This window comes from Crotalus tigris, unplaced genomic scaffold (assembly GCF_016545835.1).
Source record: "Crotalus tigris isolate CLP2741 ecotype Arizona unplaced genomic scaffold, ASM1654583v1 scf7180000018585.330925593:3314079, whole genome shotgun sequence".
Classification (NCBI taxonomy): Eukaryota; Metazoa; Chordata; class Lepidosauria; order Squamata; family Viperidae; genus Crotalus; species Crotalus tigris.
The window spans coordinates 441,055-463,916 of record NW_024097088.1 but is presented as its reverse complement, the minus strand read 5'-3'; the positions used below and the strand labels follow the sequence as shown (position 1 = coordinate 463,916).

Here is a 22,862-nt window from a genome sequence, read left to right as displayed (position 1 = left end):
CTCCCTCCCTCCCTCCCTCTCTCCCTCCCTCTTTCTTCCCCTCCCTCTCTCTTCCTTCCCTCTCCTTCCCTCTCTCCCTCCCTCCCTCTTTTCTCTCTCTCTCCCTCCCTCTCTTTCTTCTCTCTCTCCCTCTTTTTTCTTTCTTTCTTTCTTTCTCTCTCCCTCCCACCCTCTCTTTCTCTCTCCCTCCCTCTCTTTCTCTCTCTCCCTCTCTCTTTCCTCTCTCCCTCTTTTCTTTCTCCCTCCCTCACTCTCTCCCCATCTCTCTCTCTCACTCTTTCTCTTTCTTCTCTCCCTCTCTCTCTTCCTTTCCTCTCTCCCTCCCTCCCTCTCTCTCTCTCTGGGAAAAGCCAGCTGAACTTGTTTTGTGTTAGAGAACCCTTTGTGTAGCCTCCACGGTTACTTGAGACCAACCGATCAAAGCCTTCTCAAATAACCTGCAAAAAAGAAATAATTCTTTTGTCTTGTGGGAGAGTCTGGGCGGAGAGAAGTCAAAGAACCAAAGTGGCTGAGTCTGGCAAGCTGATCTTTCAAACCTCCCTGCTAAGCAGGAAGCAAACCCATTCCGTCCCCTTGTTTCTCCGTCTCCCTGGTCTCCCAGAGAAGGGTGTCAAAAGCCAGGGCTGTGTTGCAAAAAGGAAAAAAAAAATGGTCAGGCGGGGTGGGTGGGGGGCTTCCTGCTTTTTATGCAACCTGATGCAAAAGGATTTGCTTTTACAATCCATGTGGGAGGCAAGAAGAACCTGGAGGACGTCTTCACGAGAGGCCCTTGCATGTATTGTAGCAAGACGAAGGCCCAGTTTTCCACTGGGCTTTCAGCTCTCCAGCAGCCGATGGGCTAGCAAAAACCCTAGAGACTTCATAAAAATAATTCCTTGGGGGCGGCTTGCTTCAGGTTTCAGAACAGAGACGACGATGGGGGGGGGGCCTCCCGGCAAGGAAAAATCCGCATGTTCAAAAGAGAGGGGTTTGAAAGCAACTCTTTCAAAGTTGAGGGTGGGCAGGAATGAGGTAGAAAAACAGAAGCCTCTGTTGTGGGGGCATTTTGCCCAAGCCAAACAAACTGGCAGGGCAGGCTTGGGTTCAAGTTATAAGGAGGGTTTTGCAATGCACGCTGAATTTCAAAGGTATCCAAAGCAGGCGCCTTGGACCGTGTGGGCAGCAACCTGGGCCTTTCTGTTTCCTGCTTGAAATGCTCTCCCCCCCTTCCCTTCCCTTCCCTTTCAAAACAGTGTATTTTCAGTGCAAAATGGTTTGCCTTTTAAACCTTTTGCAGCTCTCTAGTTAAACCAATCAACTGCAAAGGGCAATGTAAGTCACTTGGTGTCCCACAGATGTTGGGATGGGGATGCTGGGAGGCAGGATCAAAAATAAGAGGCTAGTCCTTTTGACCATCCCTTCTGCAGGCAACCGGTTACAGCTATCGCATCTGCTTCAATCCATCAGTCAGAATAGAGCTGGAAGGGACCTTGGAGGTCTTCTAGCCCAACCCCCTGCTCAAGCAGGAGACCCTATATCACTCCAGACAAATGGCTGTCCAGTGATGGAATACCCACAGCTTCTGGAGGGAAGTCGTTCCACTGGTTAATGGTTCTCACTGTCAGGAAGTTTCTCCTTAATTCCAGGTTGCTTCTCTCCTTGGTGAATAGGAATGGAATTGAATGGAATGGAATGGAATGGAATAGAATAGATATTGGAATATAGAATAGAATAGAATAGAATAGAATAGATATTGGAATATAGAATAGAATAGAATAGAATAGAATAGAATAGAATAGAATAGAATAGAATAGAATAGAATAAAGATGGAAGAGACCTTGGAGGTCTTCTAGTCCAGCCCCTTGCTCAAGCAGGAGATCCTATACCACATCAAACAAGTGACTGTCTAGTCTTTTCTTAAAAACCTCCAGTGATGAAGCACCCACTCTCAGGAATTCTGGGAGTTGAAGTCCACAAGTCATAAAAGAGCCAAGGTTCCCCATCCCTGGATTAGGAGAAACATCTGGGGTATCTTATTTCCTGCAAACAAAAAAAGGAGATTAGAAGCCTTCATGTTTTACAATCTTTGGCTTGCTGATTCGAATTCATTTCCCCACTCCCCATTTTCTAACTTATTTTTTTTATTTTTTATTTGCTTTAACAAGCTCTTTTTTTCCCGAGCTTTTGGTGTGTCTGGCCTCCAGCTGTAATTATTTATCTCCTCCCCTTGTATTTTGCTCCGGGCAAGAGATGCCTTTTAAGCCTAGACAGATCTAGCAATTTATTATGAATTATTAAAGCTTTGGACACCCATCGGATCTGTTCAGCTTGTCAGCATTTTTCTTTCTTTTTTTTCTTTCTTTTTCTTTTTTTCCTTCTTCTTTCCTTAATATTCTTTCAAGGAACGCCGGCATTAAGGAAAAGCAGGGTTCTCAGTTAAGACAAATAATTGATCTTTAACCTCGTCAGAGTAGAACTGCAGTTATTTAACATGTTTGTGTGTGTGTGTATGTGTCTGTGTGTGTGTGTGTGTGTGTGTGAGAGAGAGAGAGAGAGAGAGAGAGAGAGACATCTCGGCATCCTCCCCCAAAAAGCTGGGTTTGTGTCCAGCAGGGAAAAAAAAAAAGGTTTATTTCCAAAGTACTGCAAGCTCCCACTTCTCTGCTTTGGCACTTTTTCCAGTTAAATATCAACTTAATTAGCTTCTTGAACTGGAAGCTAATTTGGCTGGCTGATAAATTGCTGCATGTCAACTGCAAATAGGGTTGGAGGGTGGTGGAAATTGGGCCTCTTCTAATTTTGTGGGTGCGAGTTTACCCCGGGAAGTGGAAATTGGGACCCTGCAAGGGGGGGGTCATCACAGCCCAAAGCGGGCAGGAGAATCCCCACAGCGGTCATGCACCCCCAATTTGCTTTCCTACTACTATAGATGGGCAGGTTTGCTCGGCTCATGTCTAGCTTGAAGGCAAAAAAGGCTGTAGTGAATGTGTAATTTCTAAGTGATTTCTGATGGGGAGAGATCACAGGAACGGGGAGGTCTCCTTCTCCAGGAGCAGTTTTCACAAAAGTTGTTCCCCTTCCCTTGTATCCGTGAACCCATCTGGCTCCCAGCCATTTTATCTGGCTAGGTAAAAATGGCAACAGGCAGTCATTTCAATCTCTCGTTTTAAGCCAAATTCTTCCTTTATCTACCTATCATTCTTCTGAGTTCCCACTTCCCTGACACCCAAAGCTATCTTCTCACTGATAATGGTACTTTCTCAGCTAAGTTCATTCTTCTCTTTCTCCTCCCCAATTGTTCAGCTCCCAGAATTCCCCCCCCTCCCCAGCCAGCATAGGAATTGAGGTCCACAAGTCTTAAAAAGTTGCCAAGATTGGACACGACCTGCTTCGTACGAAGAATGGCTGCGGGACTTGGGTTTGACTAGTCTAAAGAAAAGAAGAAACAGGGGAGATATGATAGCAGTGTTCCAGTATCTGAGGGGCTGCCATAGGGCAGAGGGAGTCAAAGCACCTGAAGGCAGGACAAGAAACAATGGCTGGAAACTGATCAAGGAGAGAAGCAACCTGGAATTCAGGAGAAACTTCCTGACAGTGTGGACAATCAACCAGTGGAACAACTTGCCTCCAGAAATCGTGGGTGCTCCATCACTGAAGATTTTTAAGAAGAGACTAGACCAGGGGTAGGCAACCGTGGCTCTTTTATGACTGGTGGACTTCAACTCCCAGAATTCCTGAGCCAGCCACGTTGAGGGGAAAGGGAGAGGTTTCCAAGCTGAGCCATGCTGGCTCAGGAATTCTGGGAGTTGAAGTCCACGAGTCATAAAAGAGCCACGGTTGCCTACCCCTGGACTAGACAATCACCTGTCTGAGATGGTATAGGTTCTCCTGCTTGAGCAGGGAGCTGGACTAGAAGACCTCCAAGGTCCCTTCCAGCTCTATTCTATTCTAAAGGAAGGTCATGCCATGAAAGGTGCATCTTGAGAAGAAAAACTCTTCTTTGGGATCTCCCCAACAGAGCAAAGTGGGAACTTTCAGGCACTGCTCCTCTTTCTCCTCCAGAGAGCTTTGCTGAACTCCAGAATTAATAGAGCAGAGACGAATTGGCGCTTAAGGAGAAGTGCACCAGCTTCCTTCCTGTTTACAGGACAGAATTAGAAAGCCCTGGGCAGCGAGGTAACGTCATTTCACATAACCGAGAGGACTCTTCTTCTAAACGCGAGAGTTGTAATAAATGAAGTGAGCCTGAGTTTCCAGCCAGCCCCTTCTTCTCTCTCTCTCTCTCTCTCTCTCTCTCTCTCTCTCTCTCTCTCTCTCTTTTCAATTTACCTTCTCAGCGACTTTTCCTGGGGTGTACCAATGAGAACGTGTTTTGATCCATTTAATGCATCAAATGGGCTTCGCATTTTGCACGGACATGTTTAGCAAATGGATGGTGCTACCCATCTCTCAACAAATGACTCATAAAACACTCCGTGCCTGAATAAAAACAGGCTTTTAAAAATGCCAAGGTCAGCTTGAAAAATGAAAAAGATGAATTAAAACTGAACTATAGATACAGGGCCATGGTCTCAAAGGTGCTTTTTCCAATAGGCAACTCGACTTTCTTGGTTTTTTTTTCCTTGGAAAATGTTTTGCTTCTCATCCAAAAAGCTTCTTTTTTTTCAGAGGAAAAATCCAAGAAAGTTCAATTGCTTTTTTTTTTTTTTTTTTGAAAAAGCACCTTTGGGACAATCATGACCTCAGAGGATGGAGCATCTCCATAGACACGTACATAGGGCGCTGCTGGAAATCATCTTTCTAAAAATGATGTGTGACCGCTAACAAAATATCATGACATTGTGCCACCTTTCAAATTTTAAGAACCCTCTTTCTTTCCCAGTTGGGAAACTTCTAGTTTGATTAAATTTGGAGTAGGGAACATCTGATCTTCTTGAAGAATAGGAACCCAAGAGATCAGGATACGCCTGGAGGATGGGGAAAAGGAAGATAAGATGAGACTATTGGAATGGATTCCATTTCTTGATCTTTGTCTTCTGAAGGATCCTTAACGCTCTCTGAGCTTGGCTGTTTCCTTGCAGACGTTTCAAAACACAAACTATCATTTGCATCTTTAGACCAGACCATCTTCTGATGGGTTGCCGTGTCCCAGACTCAGATTCACTTACCAATTTATCCACCAGATAATTAACAACTGTGGCAAGCCAGGTCGCAAAAATGGGGCAAAAACGCCTCACTTCACAACAGAAATTTGGGGCTGAGTTGTGGATCTTGTAAGCTGAGGACCCCCTGTATTTGACCTTTAGTATTGCAGAAGGCTCCTGTTCATACTGTGCTCACTCCAGGCACAATTGATCAGGTTCCGATGATCTTATAATCAGATATATTCAGTGGTGGGATTCAAATAGGTGAACAACCGGTTCTCTGCGTGGATGCCACTTCCAGAAGTCCATTCTGGACCTGGGCCACAAAAAATTAGCTACTGGTTCTGCCGAAGTGGTGCGAATCCCACCATTGGATATATTATGCAGAAACCCAGCTCTTTGGAAAAAGGCTCTGATGCCGGGAAAGGTGGAAGGACAGAGAGAAGAAGACAACAATCCGCAGTGAGGTAGATGGACTCAGGTAGAGGGCACAATCACCTAAACCAGCGGCCACTGACCTTTTGGGCACCAGGGACCGGTTCCGTGGAGAGAGGTTTTTCCACGGATCAGAGGGGACATGGTTTCATGGGATGCCTGCATCCCATGGATGGGGCTTTGCTTGTTTGTGCGGACCGCTTTCTGGCATGCTGCAGCCCAGTGCCAGTCCATGGACCCTGCACTGGGGACCCTTGTTCTAGGTGGCGAGGAAGGTGACGATTCAGTTCTGGTTTGGTTTCTCACATCTCACGGACCACCTTTATCCATCTGTCCTTTGGCTTTATTGATGGCTCGATCTGGAAGCTAGGGAGTCCCCTCAGCTTTTTTCTACCCCCCCCCCCCAAGAAAACACAGCAGCCACGTTGTTCTCTACAGCCGCCCGGCCGTGTGCTTTACATATCGGAACAATAGCAATAGCTCTGCGTCTTTTGTCCGAAAATGTGTGTCCTTGATATAAAGATGACATCAACCCCCCTCCCACATTTGTTATCTGATTCATCCCTCCCTCCCCTGCACGGTTTGTCCTGCGGAAAAGGGGAAGTTTTAAATTGTGAGCAGTTGTGCAGTTCCTCTGCAGGGTTAACATGGCTCCTTGTGTGGGGCCTTTTCCTTCGTCCCAGAAAACAGATGTGTCTGCTGCCTGACCAGATCGATTTTGTTCCTTCGAGTTGCTCTCCCCCTCCCCATGCTGAGTAAAGTCATTTCTCTGGGAGCCTCAGGGTGGTTTTTGCAACCCTCCCCAATCCTAACATGCCATAAAGGTAGTCCTTGACTTATGACTAGAAACCAGGACCAGACCTTTCCTTGCTAAGCAAGGAGGTTGTTAATTGAATCATACCTGATTTTACGGCCTTTTTTTTGAGCCACGGTGGTTAAGTAAATCAACGTGGTTATTAAATGAATCACACGGTCAGTAAGCAAATCCACCTCCCCCCCCCAGTGACTTTGCTTGTTGGAAGCTGGCTGGGGAGATTGCAAATGGAGATCACGTGATTGCAGGATGTTTGCGACTGTCATTAATATATGCCGGTTGCTAAGTGCTCGAATTTTGATCCCGTGGCGACGGGGACATTGCAGCGATTGTAACCGTGAGGACCGGTGAGTTAGCTTTTTGAGTGCCGTTGTAACTTCAAACTTTGATGACGTTCACAGATGACAATGGCAGGACCGTAGGATGCCACAAACGGCCGTAAATAGAAAGGTTGGTTGCAAAGTGTTTTTTTCCCGATTTTCATAACTTCAAACTGTCGCTAAACGAGGCAGTTGGCAAGGGATACTATCTGTACTGCTGAAAATGGGATATATTCTTCTGTGTGCTTAATTGATAGTGCCTGCCGGCCATCTTGCCTCATGAAATTATCTAGGACGGGTCCCCAACCTCTGGGCCGCAGCATGCCAGCAACCGGTCCGCACAAACAAGCGAAGCCCCATCCACGGGATGCAGGCATCCACACACCCTCTGGTCCACAGAAAAACCTCTCTCCACGGAACCAATCTCAGTTGCCCGAAAGGTTGGGGACCTCTGATCTAGGATTTTGTCAGAAAGGAACCGTCTCTCTTCCGAAGATTGTAGAATGGAAGCTGGCAGAATCTGAAGCTCACCGTTCCAGCCTTCCTTCCTCGCTCCTCAGGTTATTTCTATTTTCAGCAGTGACCTCAGATTCATAACCCACACTGTAACGAACTCGGGCACCATTGTGGGTACTTGCAAAACAGATGAATTTGGTTTTCTTTTTTTAAAAAGCAAAAAAACAGGTCTTCCTCCTCCATTCTTTTCTCAGCTGTGATCTGAATGAGATAATATTTTAATGTGAAACAAGGAAGAAAGATTGAAAGGAAGTGCTTTGACATTGTTGTATTTTTCAGAGCAGTGAGTGAGTGAAGGAAGGAAGGAAGGAAGGAAGGAAGGAAGGAAGGAAGGAAGGAAGGAAGGAAGGAAGGAATTGGATCCTGCACAGTGCTAAAGGAGAAACCTAAGATCGGATCCCATTGTAATGCCCCCTCCCCATTTCCAATGGACAGCCTCTCTCCTAGCTGATGCCTCCCAGATATTTTGAAATGCAACACAATTCATCCCCAGAGCAGTTGCAACAGCTGGAAGCCGTAGTCCTCCCCCTGCTCTGAAGGGTGCCAAGTTGGGAGAAGATTGCTGGGGCAAGGCCCTCCCCAAACTGTTCTGACCCCTTAATGCAATGGTTCCTCTTTATCTCTTTATCCCACGGGGGACCATTTGGGCCTTCAGACTTCCTAACTCATCTATGATGTTCTTCAGACAGTATGCTGTAAACGGCAAGAGAATGAGAGATTAGCAAAATGCTGCCTTGTTGCTCTTTTAAGAACCTCTGCAAGGATCCAGCCAGCTCGTTCAGCATTTTGTTTTCCCTTTGGAACAATGGAGGGGGTGGCATCGGTATTTTGCGAGCGTATTAGAAGGGCTCCGTCTGATTTTTCACACTAAAAAGAGAAAACGAACTCGGGCAGATCCTGGCATGCGTCTCTCACAGGGAAGGGAGTTAAACCTTGGGTGGATTAACTCCCGTCTTCCGGCTGGAATCCCAAATTTGCTGCCAGCCGTGATGCATTTATGGGCATCCAGTGTTCTACCAGCGTAGAACGCATCTTTGGCCATTTTGGGTAGCATCTTGGACAGAAGATGGCAATTGTCTGTCTTAACTTTCGGGAGGCACAAAGGGATTCTTACAGGGCGGGGCGCAGGGAGAAATGTCAGAATGGAAAGCCCACAGCAGTTCTTTCATTCTAAGCTAAATTATCTGGAGCTTAAATGTCCTGACCTTTTAACAGTTGGTTTGTTCTAGCCATAATCTCTGGGTTGGGAAAGGAGAGGGAACTTCCCAGTCACCCTGATGGGTGATTCAGAATATATGCCTGATTGTGTTTTGATGAGGAAAGAAAAGTGGAGAGAATGAAACATCTGGAGAGGTTGCCCCAACGTGCGTTTTTTCCAAAGGCAACTGGACTTTCTTGGGTTTTTTGGTTTTTCCTTCTTTGAAAACATTTCGCTTCTCATCCAACGAGCTTCTTCAGTTGTAACTTTGAAGAAGCTGCTTGGACAAGAACCAAAATTTTTCCAAAGGAAAAAAACAAAAACAAAGTCCAGTTGCCTTTTGGGGAAAAACCACCCTAGGGATAACCATGATCTGGATGATTGTCCCATCTTGAGAGGTTTATCACTGCTAGGATGGAAAGATGTTTTTGACATGGTCACTTTTGGGAAGGTGCAAAAAAGACATTGGCTAACTCGGTAAGCCATGAGTTCTTCTCCACATGGTTTGTTCAACAAATTGCTGTTTAGCCCTGAACCATGGTTCAGGAACCATAGTGGCTGGATTACAGAAGAACGTATTGTGATGTGCCGATAGGGGCAGGCGTCTTAGACAAGGATTGGGTGGCGCACAACAGGGCTTTTATACCACAATGGAAATATTACCTTAAAAGAGGAGCACTGTCTTTGGTTCCCAGCTTCACATTGCATGCGTGCAAGTGCGCATAAACACATACACAAATAAAGAAAAGATAAACATTGCTCTAATGCTGAAAGTCTCATGATTTACTTATTTATATTCATATTTCTGAACCGCCCCTCTCCCTGAAAGAGGGGCTCTTTATCATGTGTCCAATGAGGGGTCCTTGGTGCTCTCTGAGCTTGGTTGTTTTCTTGCAGACGTTTCATTATCCAACTAGGTAACATTATCAGTGCTAGAAGGGAGTGAGGAAACAGGAGGAAGAGACCTGTGGGGTCCTTTGTCTCTCTTTGTGTGTGTGTGTGTGTTTTAAAAAAAGACAGTGACCTTGAGCTTTACTGCGAATGTCACACATTTTGGAAGTAAGGTGCAGGAATAGGGTTGGCTTTTTGAATCTGACTTTAAAAGATGGTGTTAAAAAATTAAAATTGTAATTTTTTAAAATCTTTCTGTTATATTTTTGTCACTTTTAAGCACCTGTGGGGTTTTTGTTGACAATGTATCCAAGTAGGATGCAACGATAGCGTTGTTCCAATATGTAAGGGGCTGCCACAAAGAAGAGGGAGTCAAGCTATTCTCCAAGGTGCCAGAAGGCAGGAGAAGAAGCAACGGATGGAAACTAATCAAGGAGAGAAGCAACCTAGAACTAAGGAGAAACTTCCTGAAAGTGAGATTAGTTATTCAGTGGAACAACTTGACTCCAGAAGTTATGGATGCTCCATCACTGGAGGCTTTTAAGACAGCCATTTGTCTGAAATAGTATAGGGTTTCCTGCCTGAGCAGGGGGCTGGACTAGATGACCTCCAAGGTCCCTTCCAAATGTGTTATTCGAAGTTGTCTCCGCTTTCCATCCTTCCGAGGTCGATAAAATGAGGACCCAGATTGTTGGGTAATATGCTGACTCTGTAAACCACTTAGAGTGGGCTGTGAAGCAGTAGGTAAGTGCTATTGCTATTCTGTTCTTATTATTCTGTTGTTATAGGTTTTTCTGGGACACAAAGGTATTTGCTGTACAACATACAGTAAATCTCTGTCTAAGCCAACTGAAAGCATCTTGCTGGTTTGATAGGAGCTAGAATTTCACAATAATTAACCACTGGGAGTCTACCAAATAATCCCCCAGTGTTTGACTTTCCAAGAGCGATCAAGGTTAGAGCTATTTTTTTTTTACCACTATGGGCACAAGTGTGTCTTTTTTGGGCCAAGATCCAAGAATGTTTTGCTCTCTGCAATACAGTGCCCAAGAATCCTTGTGTTAAAGACCACAAGTTGGGTTCGGTTCTTGATTCCAGGACTTCTGAATTCAGAATATCGTTGTTGTTGTTGTTGTTGTTGTTGTTGTTGTTGTTATTTTGCAAGATTCAGCTTAAAATGCAGCATTTAACTTAAATCAATCAGCGGTCACTTTGTTCATTTAATGCAGTGGTTTGGAACTGGTTTCCAAAGACTGGGCTGAGCCAAAATATATCATGGCATCTATTTTGTTTTGGCTGAGCATGTTGTGTGAACCTGGCCAACGGTGGTTATTTCAGCAAAATAGGGTTAAATAGATCAAGGCTTAGTGTCCTAGGTGAAAACAGCCTACATTGAATTTGATGCCTGAAAGGAGTAAAGTGTTGTAGCGAAATGTTTAAGGCTGCAGGTAGAACATCACAGCAACATCAGATAAAGCAGAGAATGGTTTGACCTACATCCATGACGATCTTTCTTTCTAGATCCTAATGTCGTCCAGCAATGGTTCATTCCACTCACGAACTGAGCTGATGTAGACCTTAGCAACAATAGCCTGGCTCCCTCTAACTCGGCCGGCTTTTCAAGACAAGTTACACAATCCCAACGGAGTTGGAAAATAGCAGTATGAGCTGCTGCTCTGTGAACTTTGTGTGAACTTTCTGGATGATAAGCTAGTGAGCCCAGTTTGTTCTGAACTTTGAACCCTTCAGAGATGGAATTGAGTACGTCTAGGTTAATGAAAAGAAGGACCAGGGGTGACATGATAGCAGTGTTCCAATGTTTAAGGGGCTGCCCCAAAGAAGAGGGGGATTGATCTATTCTCCAAAGCACCTGAAGGTAGGACAAGAAGCAACAGATGGAAACTAATCAAGGAGAGAAGCAACCTAGAACTAAGGAGGAATTTCCTGACGGTGAGAACAATTAATCAGTGGAATGCCTTACCTTTAGAAGCTGTAGGTGCTCCAAGACTGGAGGTTTTTAAGAAGACGTTGAACAGCCATTTGTCTGAAATGGTACAGGTTCTCCTGCTGGAGCAGCGGGTTGGACTAGAAGACCTCCAAGGTCCCTTCCAACTCTGTTATTTTGTTATGCCAGAACATCCAAGCTCAGAGAGCACCAAGGACTCCACAGTTCAACCTTGAGCTTACAAATATTCTCTTCTGTTGATGCTAGAATAGTTGGTTATATGAGGAGAAACCATATTCATCATATCTGAAAATGGGTTCTTCTAGAAGTCTTCTGTGTACCCTGTTCATCTCAAGATGTTCAGATTGCAAGATGGGGGAATCGCAACCGGTGGGAAAGAGCCTGCCTTGGTATAAAATGCCATATGCCAGCCCTGTCCCTTCAAAGCAATCCCGATGGAGTATGTCTGCTTCTCAGTATGCTTGGATCATCACAAGGAATTAATGTGGTCTAGGAAATTGGGTTAAAGGAAGCAGAGAATCTTGAAATTAATGCACTTTAAGAGAAGGTAGCAGAAAACGAGACCTCCAAGCATCAGAGAGAGGGGTAAAGTGAGGCACCAGAGATGGGGGGAGGGACATAAATGGGAGATTGATCTTGATTTTGAGCCAGAAATATGGGGGGGGGGAATGAGCTTTGCAGCTAGAGAAGAAGAAAGAATTGAGGAGGGGGAAAGGAAAGGGAGGGACGGTAGAGCCTTTCTTTCTTCAGCTGTCAAGCTAATAACACTTGTCAGTAAATGAAATGTGAAAGTTACAACAAAACAATATGCCCAGTGTGGCTGCTGTTAAGTCCTTGGATTACTAATTAAGACACATCCTTTGCAGAGGTTTGGCATGCCGAGGCAACTGCCATTGTCTTGATCTTTACAAACGCCTTCGTCACAGATGCAAATTTGCTGGCTTTGTTCTCCTCTGTTGAATCGCCAAGGTATTTACACCTGCTGGCGGGATAAGAGTTAGGGTGCAGTTGGGTAGGTGAATAATATCGCTGAGCCCAAAATATTCTCTGCAGATTTTTTTTTTAATTGTTTTTCCTAGGCAGGACAGAAAAAAGAGAAAGTGTGTTTTTTCCTCCAGTTTCTGCAGGAGAAATTCCTTACAATAAATTTTGCTGAAGTCTGACAATAGTAAAATCTGAGAATCTCTCTTGAGCGCTCTTTATTAAATCTTAAGAAAGGGATACAGATTAAAAAGAGGAAGCTAGACAGAGGGAGGGATTGGTGAGGAAAGGTGGCTACAGGTCGAAAAAGTCAAGATGGCAGTCACACCAGTACAATTAAAAAGTCCACCCCTCCTTTTTTTATGTGTGATGCTTAAAAAAAGGGTGGAATTTAAAAAAAACAAACAAACCCTAGGCTTCATTTTCTTGTCTTCCTCTAAGTTAATTATTTAATTGCATTTTAAAGCGCAAATAATACATTATAGAATATAGATAATAACAGAATGAAGTAGTATTTATACAAGAGAAACTGGAAACTGTTAACATTGTGATGATTAAGATCAATTAAACCTTTAAAGATGAGAAAGAAAATTACTTCAATGTGGTTTCTGAGATATTAACAAACGTCGGCTTGCTTAAGTTATGCAGTTAACGCAAAATAAGAACTTGATAAAGAGCCGTAAAGGGGATGACAGTGTTTTATAATATGAAAAAAAATAGATTTAAAGCAAAAAAAAAATGGATGGAAGATGGGTCACACCCTTTGTGGGTATCATCTTGATTTGTGAGATATGTAAGCATGGGAGAGGAAAGCAACATTCGCCACCAATAAAATAAGTTTAAAAACACCAGCGGTGAGATTTGAAACAAAATTTAAAGTACTTGAAACCGAGATACAGAAAAAAACAGAAAACTCTTTTTATTGGCAAAAGAAACATTCAGGAAAGGGCTTAGGACCAGGTAGCACAGGGGTCCTCAACCTTGCTAACTTTAAGACTTGTGGACTTCAACTCCCAGTATTCCTCAGCCAGCTTTGCTCTGGGAGTTGAAATCCACAAGTCTTAAAGTTGCCAAGATTGAGGACCCCTGCCTTAGCAAATGAGACTGAAAGAGAAACGGGGTTGTTTGCTTCTTAATCGAAAGGTGGGAAATGGTAAGATTTTGCTCTTTTAGAAGCTAAAAACGGCAAATAGTTTATAAAAAATGCAAGCTGAGAATGTGAGAAAGCTGGCTTATGATTTAGACAGAAATTTAAAATTAAAAGCAACTCCCAACAGGACCCCGCGGTAGGATTTGTTTTGCAAAACGTTTCCCCTCTTCCCCTTAACTGTAAATTATGAGATGTCCCACCACGTTTATCTTCGCCTTTCTACTAAATCAGATCAGCTTGAGGAACACATTCAGGTTGGGTGGAATTTTCATTTAGACCAGGGGTGTCCGACCTTGACGACTTTAAGACCAGTGGACAACTTTTAAGAGCCGTGGACTTCAACTCCCAGAATTCTCCAGCCAGCCATGAAGTTCACAAGCTGCCAAAGTTGGACACCCCCTGGGAGTTGACGTCCGTAAGTCTTAAACCCGAAGATGCTTTTCAAAAGGCAACTGGACTCCCTTAGTTTTTTCCTTGAAAACGTTTCACTTCTCATCCGAGAAGCTTCTTCAGTTCTTCTGAAAGAATTCCAGTCTTTTGAAAAGCAACTTAGGGACAATCATGACCTGGATTATTGAGAATCTCCATAGACCTCAGTCTTAAAGTTGCCAAGGTTGGACATCCCTGGGAGTTGAAGTCCACGAGTCTTAAAAGTTTCCATGGTTGGATACCGCAACCTCGACTTAGAAGGAGGAGAATCTCCTGATGGAAGCATGTTGAAATTGAAGAAAGATTTCTCATTCCTCCTGGGTGTAACATACTTGGAGACTCGTGTAGCTGTAACTGGCTGCTGAGCTGGTCTCTTTTTGCCCTTTTTTTGTGCAGAAGTTATGCAAGGCAGGATATGAATTAGACTGGAGGAAGTGACAAGGTCTACAGTCATAACTTTGAGAAGGCATCTATCATTAACTGTTCTGAAAGCTGTTCTCCACTCTGAAAGCTGCCATGTTCCATATGACTTACATCGCCAAATAAAGGCCAAAGGCTGATTGTTTTTGGCAGCTGCTACTGCAGAGGTCCCACGTCTAAGGTTTCTCCTCCAGTGCTTGCAACCCAAATCCAAATTATACCTTATGAGGACTGCTTATAAGTGACTTCTTTCTGCCCAGACATCACCTTTTTCCCCTTGGCTGTGGATTCAGAAAGCTCCCGGCACACTTTGGCAAGTTAAAGCAAGGCTCTTGGTGACTGGCAGAATGCAAAGCTTATAAGCAAACTGATTTCATTTGGGGCATCACATTTTCCAAGCTACCTAAAAACTGAAGGAAGGTAGGATAAATGAACTTGGGAGGTTTGTAAAGCAAGGTTAATTATGTCTTGCACTACTGTAAGGGAGTCCTTTATGTTTCCCATAATTGGTGTACATCAAACTTTTTTTTTTAACAGCTGAGTTTATCTGAAGCTAAATATCATAAGGAAAGTCCTTTAAATGTTTTAAAGTGCTACATAAATTATACGAATAGAGGAGTCTTCACAATTATCTCTTTAGTGCCTTCTTCTTCTTCTTCTTCTTCTTCTTCTTCTTCTTCTTCTTCTTCTTCTTCTTCTTCTTCTTCTTCTTCTCCTCCTCCTCCTCCTCCTCCTCCTCCTCCTCCTCCTCCTCCTCCTCCTCCTCCTCCTCCTCCTCCTCCGGAATCACTTAGATCATTTCCAAAAACTAAATCTAGATGCTAAGCTTTATGGTCTAATCTGATCTAATCCCATTGGCCCTGTAGCTCATAGGTTTTTGAATCTTCTTCTTCTTCTTCTTCTTCTTCTTCTTCTTCTTCTTCTTCTTCTTCTTCTTCTTCTTCTTCTTCTTCGTCTTCTTCTTCTTCTTCTTCTTCTTCTTCTTCTTCTTCTTCTTCTTCTTCTTATTCTTCTTCTTCTTCTTCTTCTTCTTCTTCTTCTTCTTCTTCTTCTTCCTTCTTCTTCTTCTTCTTCTTCTTCTTCTTCTTCTTCTTCTTCTTCTTCTTCTTCTTCTTCTTCTTCTTCTTCTCCTTCTCCTTCTCCTTCTCCTTCTCCTCCTCCTCCTCCTCCTCCTCCTCCTCCTCCTCCTCCTCCTCCTGAATCACTTAGATCATTTCCAAAAACTAAATCTACATGCTAAGCTTTATGGTCTAATCTGATCTAATCCCATTGGCCCTGCAGCTCATAGGCTTTTGAACGGGAGGACCCAACAATAATTAAATTTGGGGTGTGTGTGAACTGGCAGGCTTTCTCAAGTAACCCCCGGAGACCTGTTCTTCTTTTTATTTATTTGAAAGTCATCTTTGGACACAGCAGGAAGTGTAACGTCTGATTGCATTACAATTCCTGGATCCCCAAACCCCTGTGTAACTGAGGGTCACGTCGCTATAGACGCTAAATATGGAGTTCGTGTGTGTGAAAACCTCTTCAAAAGAGACACTCCTTCATGCTGTTGTGCATCTAGTTTCTCTCCTTTTTTGAAACTGTTTTGTTTGGGGGCCCTTCCAAAGTATCTATAGCTAGGTAGAGTCTGTTTAGATCACTCCGGCTAGCATTGTTGTGCTTGGATTAGAAAGTATGCGGATTATTTCAAACGCTCTGCCTGTAAGGAATGTCAGATTGTTGATCTGTCTCCCTATGAACTTAATACTCTTCGTTAGCTATGCTATGCCAGCTTTGGGCCAGGTTTCTGTACAAGCGTTCAGTTGTTTGGATGAGAAATTAACTTTGTGCAGAAAAAGAGGATGGTATGTCCTCTAAGAGCCGAGAGCCTTCTTCTCTGTTGGAAGAGTTCTTTCCTTAAAAATATATTCATAAAACAGGAAATGATAACAATTTCTCCTCAAGAGATTGAGGTCTCTCTAACAATGGGGATAGTAAATCTGGAATAGAGGAAAGAGGCGAGATTGAACCCGCAGCAGATGTGAGGAAATGCTCTCACAGGTTTGGGACTTAGTTTCCACAGTATAGCTAAACCATGGTTTGTGATGTAACCGGCTAAAAAGCAAAGCACACACAGCCACACAGGGACTTGGCAAATGGGTGAAGCCGAGCTTTGGTTTGTGTGCACGGGGGTTGAAGTCAAGGCTAGTTGCTTGGGGAGCGTTTGAGAAGAGATTAAAATCGGGTTCACCAAAGTTTAACCAAACCGCTTACCTTTAAATTATCCATCCCCAACGGTTGCTGTTTCCGCTGATTGGCCTTTGCAAGTTTGTTTGTTTGCTTGTTTATATTCCACCTGTATTATTTTAGAAATAACTCTAGGCAGCAAATGCACACGATACTCCTTCTCTTCCTCCTATTTGCTCCACAACAGCCCTTTGAGTTGAGAGAGGGAGGGACTGGCCCAAAGTCACCCAGACAGCTTTCATGTCTAAGGGGGAACTATAACTCACTCTCTCCTGGTGATTGACCCAAAGGCACTCAGGCCGCTTTTGTGACTAAGACAGGACTAGAGATCCCTGTCTCCTGTGATTGGCCAAAGTTACCCAACTGGTGTTCATGCCTGAGATGAGACTAGAACTCTCAAGTCTCCTGGTGCTTGGCCTAAAGCAGGGGTCCTCAACCTTGGCAACTTTAAGACTTGTGGACTTCAACTCCCAGCTTTGCTGGCTGAGGAATTCTGGGAGTTGAAGTCCACAAGTCTTAAAGTTGCCAAGGTTGCGGACACCTAGCCTAAAGTCACCCAGCTGGCTTTCATGTCCCAGGACTAGAACTCACGGTGTCCTGGCTTCTAACCTGGTGTCTTAACTACTAGACTACACCAGCTCTCACCATTAAGCAAAGGTTGTGCTACGAAGTTCAGCGTTTCCTGCCTGTTTAATAAAACCCCTTTATCTTGCAGTTACAGGGATCCGTGAAGAGGAAAGTAGAAGATGACGCTTCGCCAGCCTCCGGCGCCATGCCCGACATCCTCTTCCCCAGTGAGAGTAAACGACTTTGTCTTGAGGATGTCACTCTTTCCATGGGTCCTGGGACCAATTCTGTTTCATGCCCCGATATGCAAAGCTCTCCATTCTCGGCCAATCACGGGAGCTCCACCATGCCCGGACACGGAATGCTCCTGGAAAATAACCACATGAACGGGAGCGGGATTGGGTCTCCGTTTTCCGTCCCACCTAACGCTGAAGTTGGGCAGAAGGGGCCCCTCGGGAGCCATTATGGCGACAAAGGGAGCAACATGCATGCTGTGGACCAGGAACTGCAAGATTTGTTGGAAGAGTTGACCAAGATGCCGGACCCTTCCCCCAACGAGCTGGACCTTGAAAAGATCTTAGGGAGCAAACCTGAAGAGCCCATGGGCAACCTGGCCCACCCTCCCACAGCCATGAACAGCTCTTCCAAGTCTTCTCCGCAGGCCGCCCCCTTGGAGAACCATCTCCCCAACAAAGATTTTTCTCCTGGATGCAACCCAAGCGGTGGGTCCCCGCAGATGACGTCGTCTTCTGGAGCCAGCTACTCCGTTCCGTCTCAAAACAAGGCTGTTGCTTCGCCCATTTCTTCAACTACAGCCAGCAAGGGCCAGACTCAAGCCATGCATATGTCTGGGACCAATTGGCACGCCCAGCAATTGAAGCACTTAGCCAGCAAGCAAGCCCCAACGTCCAAGCCCCCGACGCCAAACTGGCCCACCCTATCTTCTCAAGGTCTTTCCCCTCCTTACCGGCAAGGGTCTTCTCCGCACCACCAGCCCTTCAGTCCTCAAAATGTCATGATCTCCAGCATGACTCCTAACGGCCTTCCGGGAAGCAATATTCAGAGTCCACAGAATCCTCTGCTGTCAAGCATCACGTCTAACAGCAATCCACCCGGAGGTCTGTCTCCTCCTTTCGGGCCAGAGAGACTCTCCAGTCCGGTCCTCAACCAGCAATCTTTCAGCCCTCCAAACTCCATCCTGCCCAACATTTCAGCCAACAGCATTAAAAGTTCCCCGAACCCTTTGGGGCCTCCGAATGCTGGACCTTCGCCCTACAGGCCAGAGAAGCTTTCTAGCCCAGCTTTGCACCAACCACCTTTTAGCCCTCAAAGTACCTTGATCCCCGCCCCCACCCCCACCAGCAACCCCCCCAACCTGCAGGGTTCCCTCTACAAAGCCATGCCCTCCGCCCAGTCCAAGAACATGAACGTCATCATGACGCAGTCTTCCAACAGCATTCAACCGGGGTTGGGGAGCGAAGGTCCCGTGGCCCAGGACCAGTTTTCCTTCAGCAATACCAAGCCCCTCTCCCATTTCAACTCAGAGACCCCCCCTGCCCAGAAGATGTCGCCGATGGCGTCCAACTCGGGGCAGCAGTCGCTCATGCATTATCTTCAGCAACAAGCTGCAACTTCTCCGCAGTCCCAACAAGTCAACAACAACCAGTTCCTTCAGCAGCAGCTGCGGCAGTTGATGCAGCCCTCACGGATGCAACAACGGCACGTCCAGCCGTCCCCGCTCTCCTCACAAGTGCGACAGGTAAGTCTGTACAGGGGTGGCTTATGTCCTTTGTCCACCTCCCAGAGTCCTTCCCCGTTACTCCTCTTTGCCGATCGCTTTGGTGAAGAAGGTTTACGTAGCCAAACCTTGCAGGTGTGCGTTGAAAGTTTGACTTTTTTGACCCTCCTTTTCCAGCTGGCAATTTTGCCTGCCTCCCTTTTAGAGTCCTCCTCGCCCCCACCCCTACTCATGATCTTCCCAGGTTAGCGGTGGCCTTTGGCAGGAAAAAGTTGAGCGTTCCTGATTTAAATCCAGGAAGCCCTCAACTTACAACCACAGTTACTGAGCCCGGAATTCCCCACTGCTAAGCAAGGCAGTCGTTAAGTGAGGTTCGCCCCCGTTTGATGAACTTTCTTGTCGCAGTTGGTCAAGGAAACACTGCACTGGTTCAGTCACACGGTTGTTAAACGAATCCAGCTTCTCCGTTGACTTTGCTCGTCCGACGGTCACAAAAGGGGATCACGCGACGCCCCGGGACACTGCGACCGTTATAAATATGAGCCAGTTGCCAAGTGTCTGAATTTTGATCACATGACCCCCTGGGCATGCTGCAACGGTCATAACTCACTTTTTTTTCAGTGCCGTTGTAACTTCCAGCGGTCACTAAAGGAATGATTGTAAGTCCGAGGACTACTTGTGTGTCTGTATTTTATTTATTTGTGAATAAATGAGATTCATCGGCCGCCCCAGTCTGACCCTATTCCGAGCAGCTTAAAATACAGATGTAAAATACTGGAAAAATCATAAAATCATCAGAAGGAGTAAGAAACTAGGAGTAAGAAATGAAAATTTAAGAACCAGATCAGCGTAGGAGAAGATTGCCAGCTCCTAACAAGGTCTATTTTAAAGGCTCATTTAACAGAGATCACAGCCAGGACCATATGAATCTCAGGGGGAAAAGCTGCTCCAGAAAGGGGCACCATGACAACAAAAATATGTGTGTGCAGCAATGCAACTTTTGGCAGAAGAGTAGCGACTTGCCTCTATTCTGAGGATCAGGTTACAATAGATTGAAGAGCTTACTAAAGCAGATTGTGGCTTGGTTGTTAGCTTTAAAGCCTTGGTTGAACTTCTCTGTGGCCATTTTGGATCTTAATTCTGAAATTGGTACAGTCTGTTGTTTGGACTGTCTGTCTGTGTCTCGGTGAAAACTCTTTGAGTAGGAGAAAAACATGATTATCTCTCCATTTGCCTGGGCTTACTCAGTAAACTGGCGTAGGTTGTATTTACCTAGAAGAAAGACTAAGTTACTGTCTCATCTTTGTTTGGGGAAAGTGGTTAGCACTTTTTTTTTTTTGAAAGGCTTTGAGCAAACTGTCTTTTCCAGCTTTGTCCAAATAAAATACAAATTCTTTTTATGGTTATAAGTTTTGCTTTGGAAGAGAGAGAAGGCACCTGGCCAATATCACCTGTTAAGAGTCGGAAGACAAAAGTCTAAAGTCAACAAGCACATCCTCTTGGTTACAAATTACTCCGACTATCCCAAAACTACATAGTACCTTAGCTTGACAAGCTTGGGATGGATGGATGGATGGATGGATGGATGGATGGGTGGGTGGGTGGGTGGAGGGAGGGAGGTCCTAGGAAAATATTCAGCCTGGGTTTCCATAAAGGGTGTAGGGTGCCAACCTACAGGGATCATTGTGCATCCGGAGATTAAAACCTGGCTGTTAGACCCTCAACAGGGTGGGCAACCGCTGCCCGGCGAGCTGCAGTTGCAGAAGCCAACTGAAGTAGGAAGGAACAGCTGCTGAGCTGTTTCTGCCCGATGCGGTGATCTTCTTTTCTGTAGGGAATCTGGTTACATGCTCAATAATAAAGCAAAGGCTTGCTGGAGGCAAGTTCACTCCGGGGACCAGGCTGGCAAGCAAATGATTAGCATGGAAAGCCCACTGCAGGGAAACAGTCTGTGAGAAAGACTAGAGTGTTGGGTGTCAGGCAGATGTCTGCATTGCAATCAATCAATCAATCAGAATAGAGCTGGAAGGGATCTTGGAGGTCTTCTACTCCAGCCCCCTGCTCAAGCAGGAGACCGTAGACCATTACGACCAGTTATTTAACAACTGGACCTGGATGCATTTGGCCGGCTGAAGAATTCTGGGAGTTGAAGTCCACAGGAATTAAAATTGCCAAGGGTGGACACCCCCTGCTGTAGAAAAAGGGCAAGTTCACAGGTGCTCAAGGCTGGAGGATTTATGGTGCCTTCCGCTGGGGGGTAAAAATTCCATTTATTTCCTTTTCACAATTTCCTCTATTTATGCCGGTGCGAAGAGCGCAGGAATGTTTTCTTAGAGCAATAAAAGTCTAAGTCTATTGTGATGATAAATACAAGAGGACTGAGGCTATTCGCATTTTTCAAATCAGTTCAGTAAACTTATTAATGCCTGGCTGGTTGGTTTTTTTTATTATTTATTTATTAGGGAAGACTTATAACGTTCATTATGTCAAAAATGACAGGCCTGCTCTGGATTTTATATCGTTGCTTAAGCCATCTCTAAATAACAAGCCAGTAAAGGATCAGGGCAATTCTTTTAAAGAGCTTTAATGACATTTATCACCAACAGTCATTTGCCTCGGCGGAAGGACCGACCACCTCGGCCACGAAAGGAATGTTTGGGTTCTGGCTGGTACCTGGACTTGTCTCTATAACCTGTCCTGTCAAGTGAGCACTCCTGTTTGGGAGCGACCGGTCGGTACGGTTGTGCCGACTCTGTTACAGCCCCTGCCCGAAAGGGCTGCCAGCGATGGTAAGGGGTGAACCGTCTTGTGGACCTCTTTGCCACATGGGAGATCACCTTTTGCTTCTGTTTATTTTCAACTAAGTACAGGGGCATTCCGAAAGCAAACTGTAGAGAGATAAGTAGATTATTGCCATTCTGGTGATCTTAACAAATTTTTCTTCCTATGGTTCTTCTTGGGAGGGAAGATTGGAAGGATCTGTTGATTAATTGCTTGGCTGGGGGGAATCAACTAATTATTCATGAACAACCTGCCTCCAGAAGTGGTGAATGCTCCAACAGGAAGAGAATGGACAGCCATTTGTTTGAAATGGAGTAGGGCAAGAGTCTTCAACCTTGGCCACTTTAAGACTTGTGGACTTCAGCTCCCAGAATTCCTCAGCCAGCTTTGCTGGAGTTGAAGTCCACATGTCTTAAAGTTGCCAAGATTGAGGACCCCTGGTGTAGGGTTTCCTGCTGAACAGGGAGTTGGACTAGATGACCTCCAAGGTCCCTTGCAACATCATCATCATCATCATTCATATGTTGATACAAGGTTTTACTAATTTTTAAGAAAAAGGAGAGGCCTCTTAAGGGAACGTCATAAAGAGCATCAAAACTATCTGATTTTGCTTAGTTTTCATAAAGTTAAGCAAAGTTGACTCTGGTTGTGATCTGGTTGAGCGATGAGCAGGAAAGCTCAACCGTTTTTCTTATCATTGGCAAGAAACCCTGTAGGGTTGTGTCCACAAAATGATTAAGAGTCAAGCTTGGGTTGAAAGGGGCTTTATCTGGCCCTTAATTACCCTGAAAATGCCTATGAATTCATTCAGTTAACTAGCAAGGGGTTTCTTTAAATGATGTATCGATGTCTTCATGGCTGGGTTTATTTAACTGCTGTCGTTTCACAAGTCTTTGAAACCGACCGAAGACATTTTGATCGACGTGATACCTTACGAAATGCATTGAGGCTTAGATGCTATGCTCTTTGGACACAAAGGCAGAATAGAAATAAAATGAATACTTTTTTACAATATGAGTAACTCTGGAGGTTCGAAAGCAATGGTGAAAATTCTGTAACGCATGGGACAATTTAGCAATTCAATTTAATGTTTTAAAATAAATTCTAATTTTTTGCCCTTCCCATTTCATTCTGTCCCTCCTCCTGCATCCTTTCTCTAATGATTCTATCCCGTCATTTCTTTGATATTAGCATAGCTCTTTTCCCGCTGTGAGTTGGCCGTAGCGAGTTGGCTGCGGTGAATTGTCCTAGACCCCAAATTATAGGCTATGGATATTAAACACCAGGAAAAATTTGCAGGTTTC

At 44.9% G+C, this 22,862-nt stretch overlaps 1 protein-coding gene across 3 annotated transcripts in view; it reads left to right on the top strand.

Moving 5' to 3' along the window:
• Positions 1–22,862, top strand: part of MAMLD1 (mastermind like domain containing 1) — an 82,226-nt gene that overhangs the window by 34,472 nt on the left and 24,892 nt on the right. For all 3 annotated transcript variants that reach the window (XM_039354697.1, XM_039354696.1, XM_039354695.1), the window contains exon 2: positions 17,188–18,798. In XM_039354697.1, the coding sequence (XP_039210631.1) occupies positions 17,245–18,798 (1,554 nt within the window). In that variant the 5' untranslated portion in view covers positions 17,188–17,244. The remainder of the gene's footprint in view (positions 1–17,187; positions 18,799–22,862) is intronic.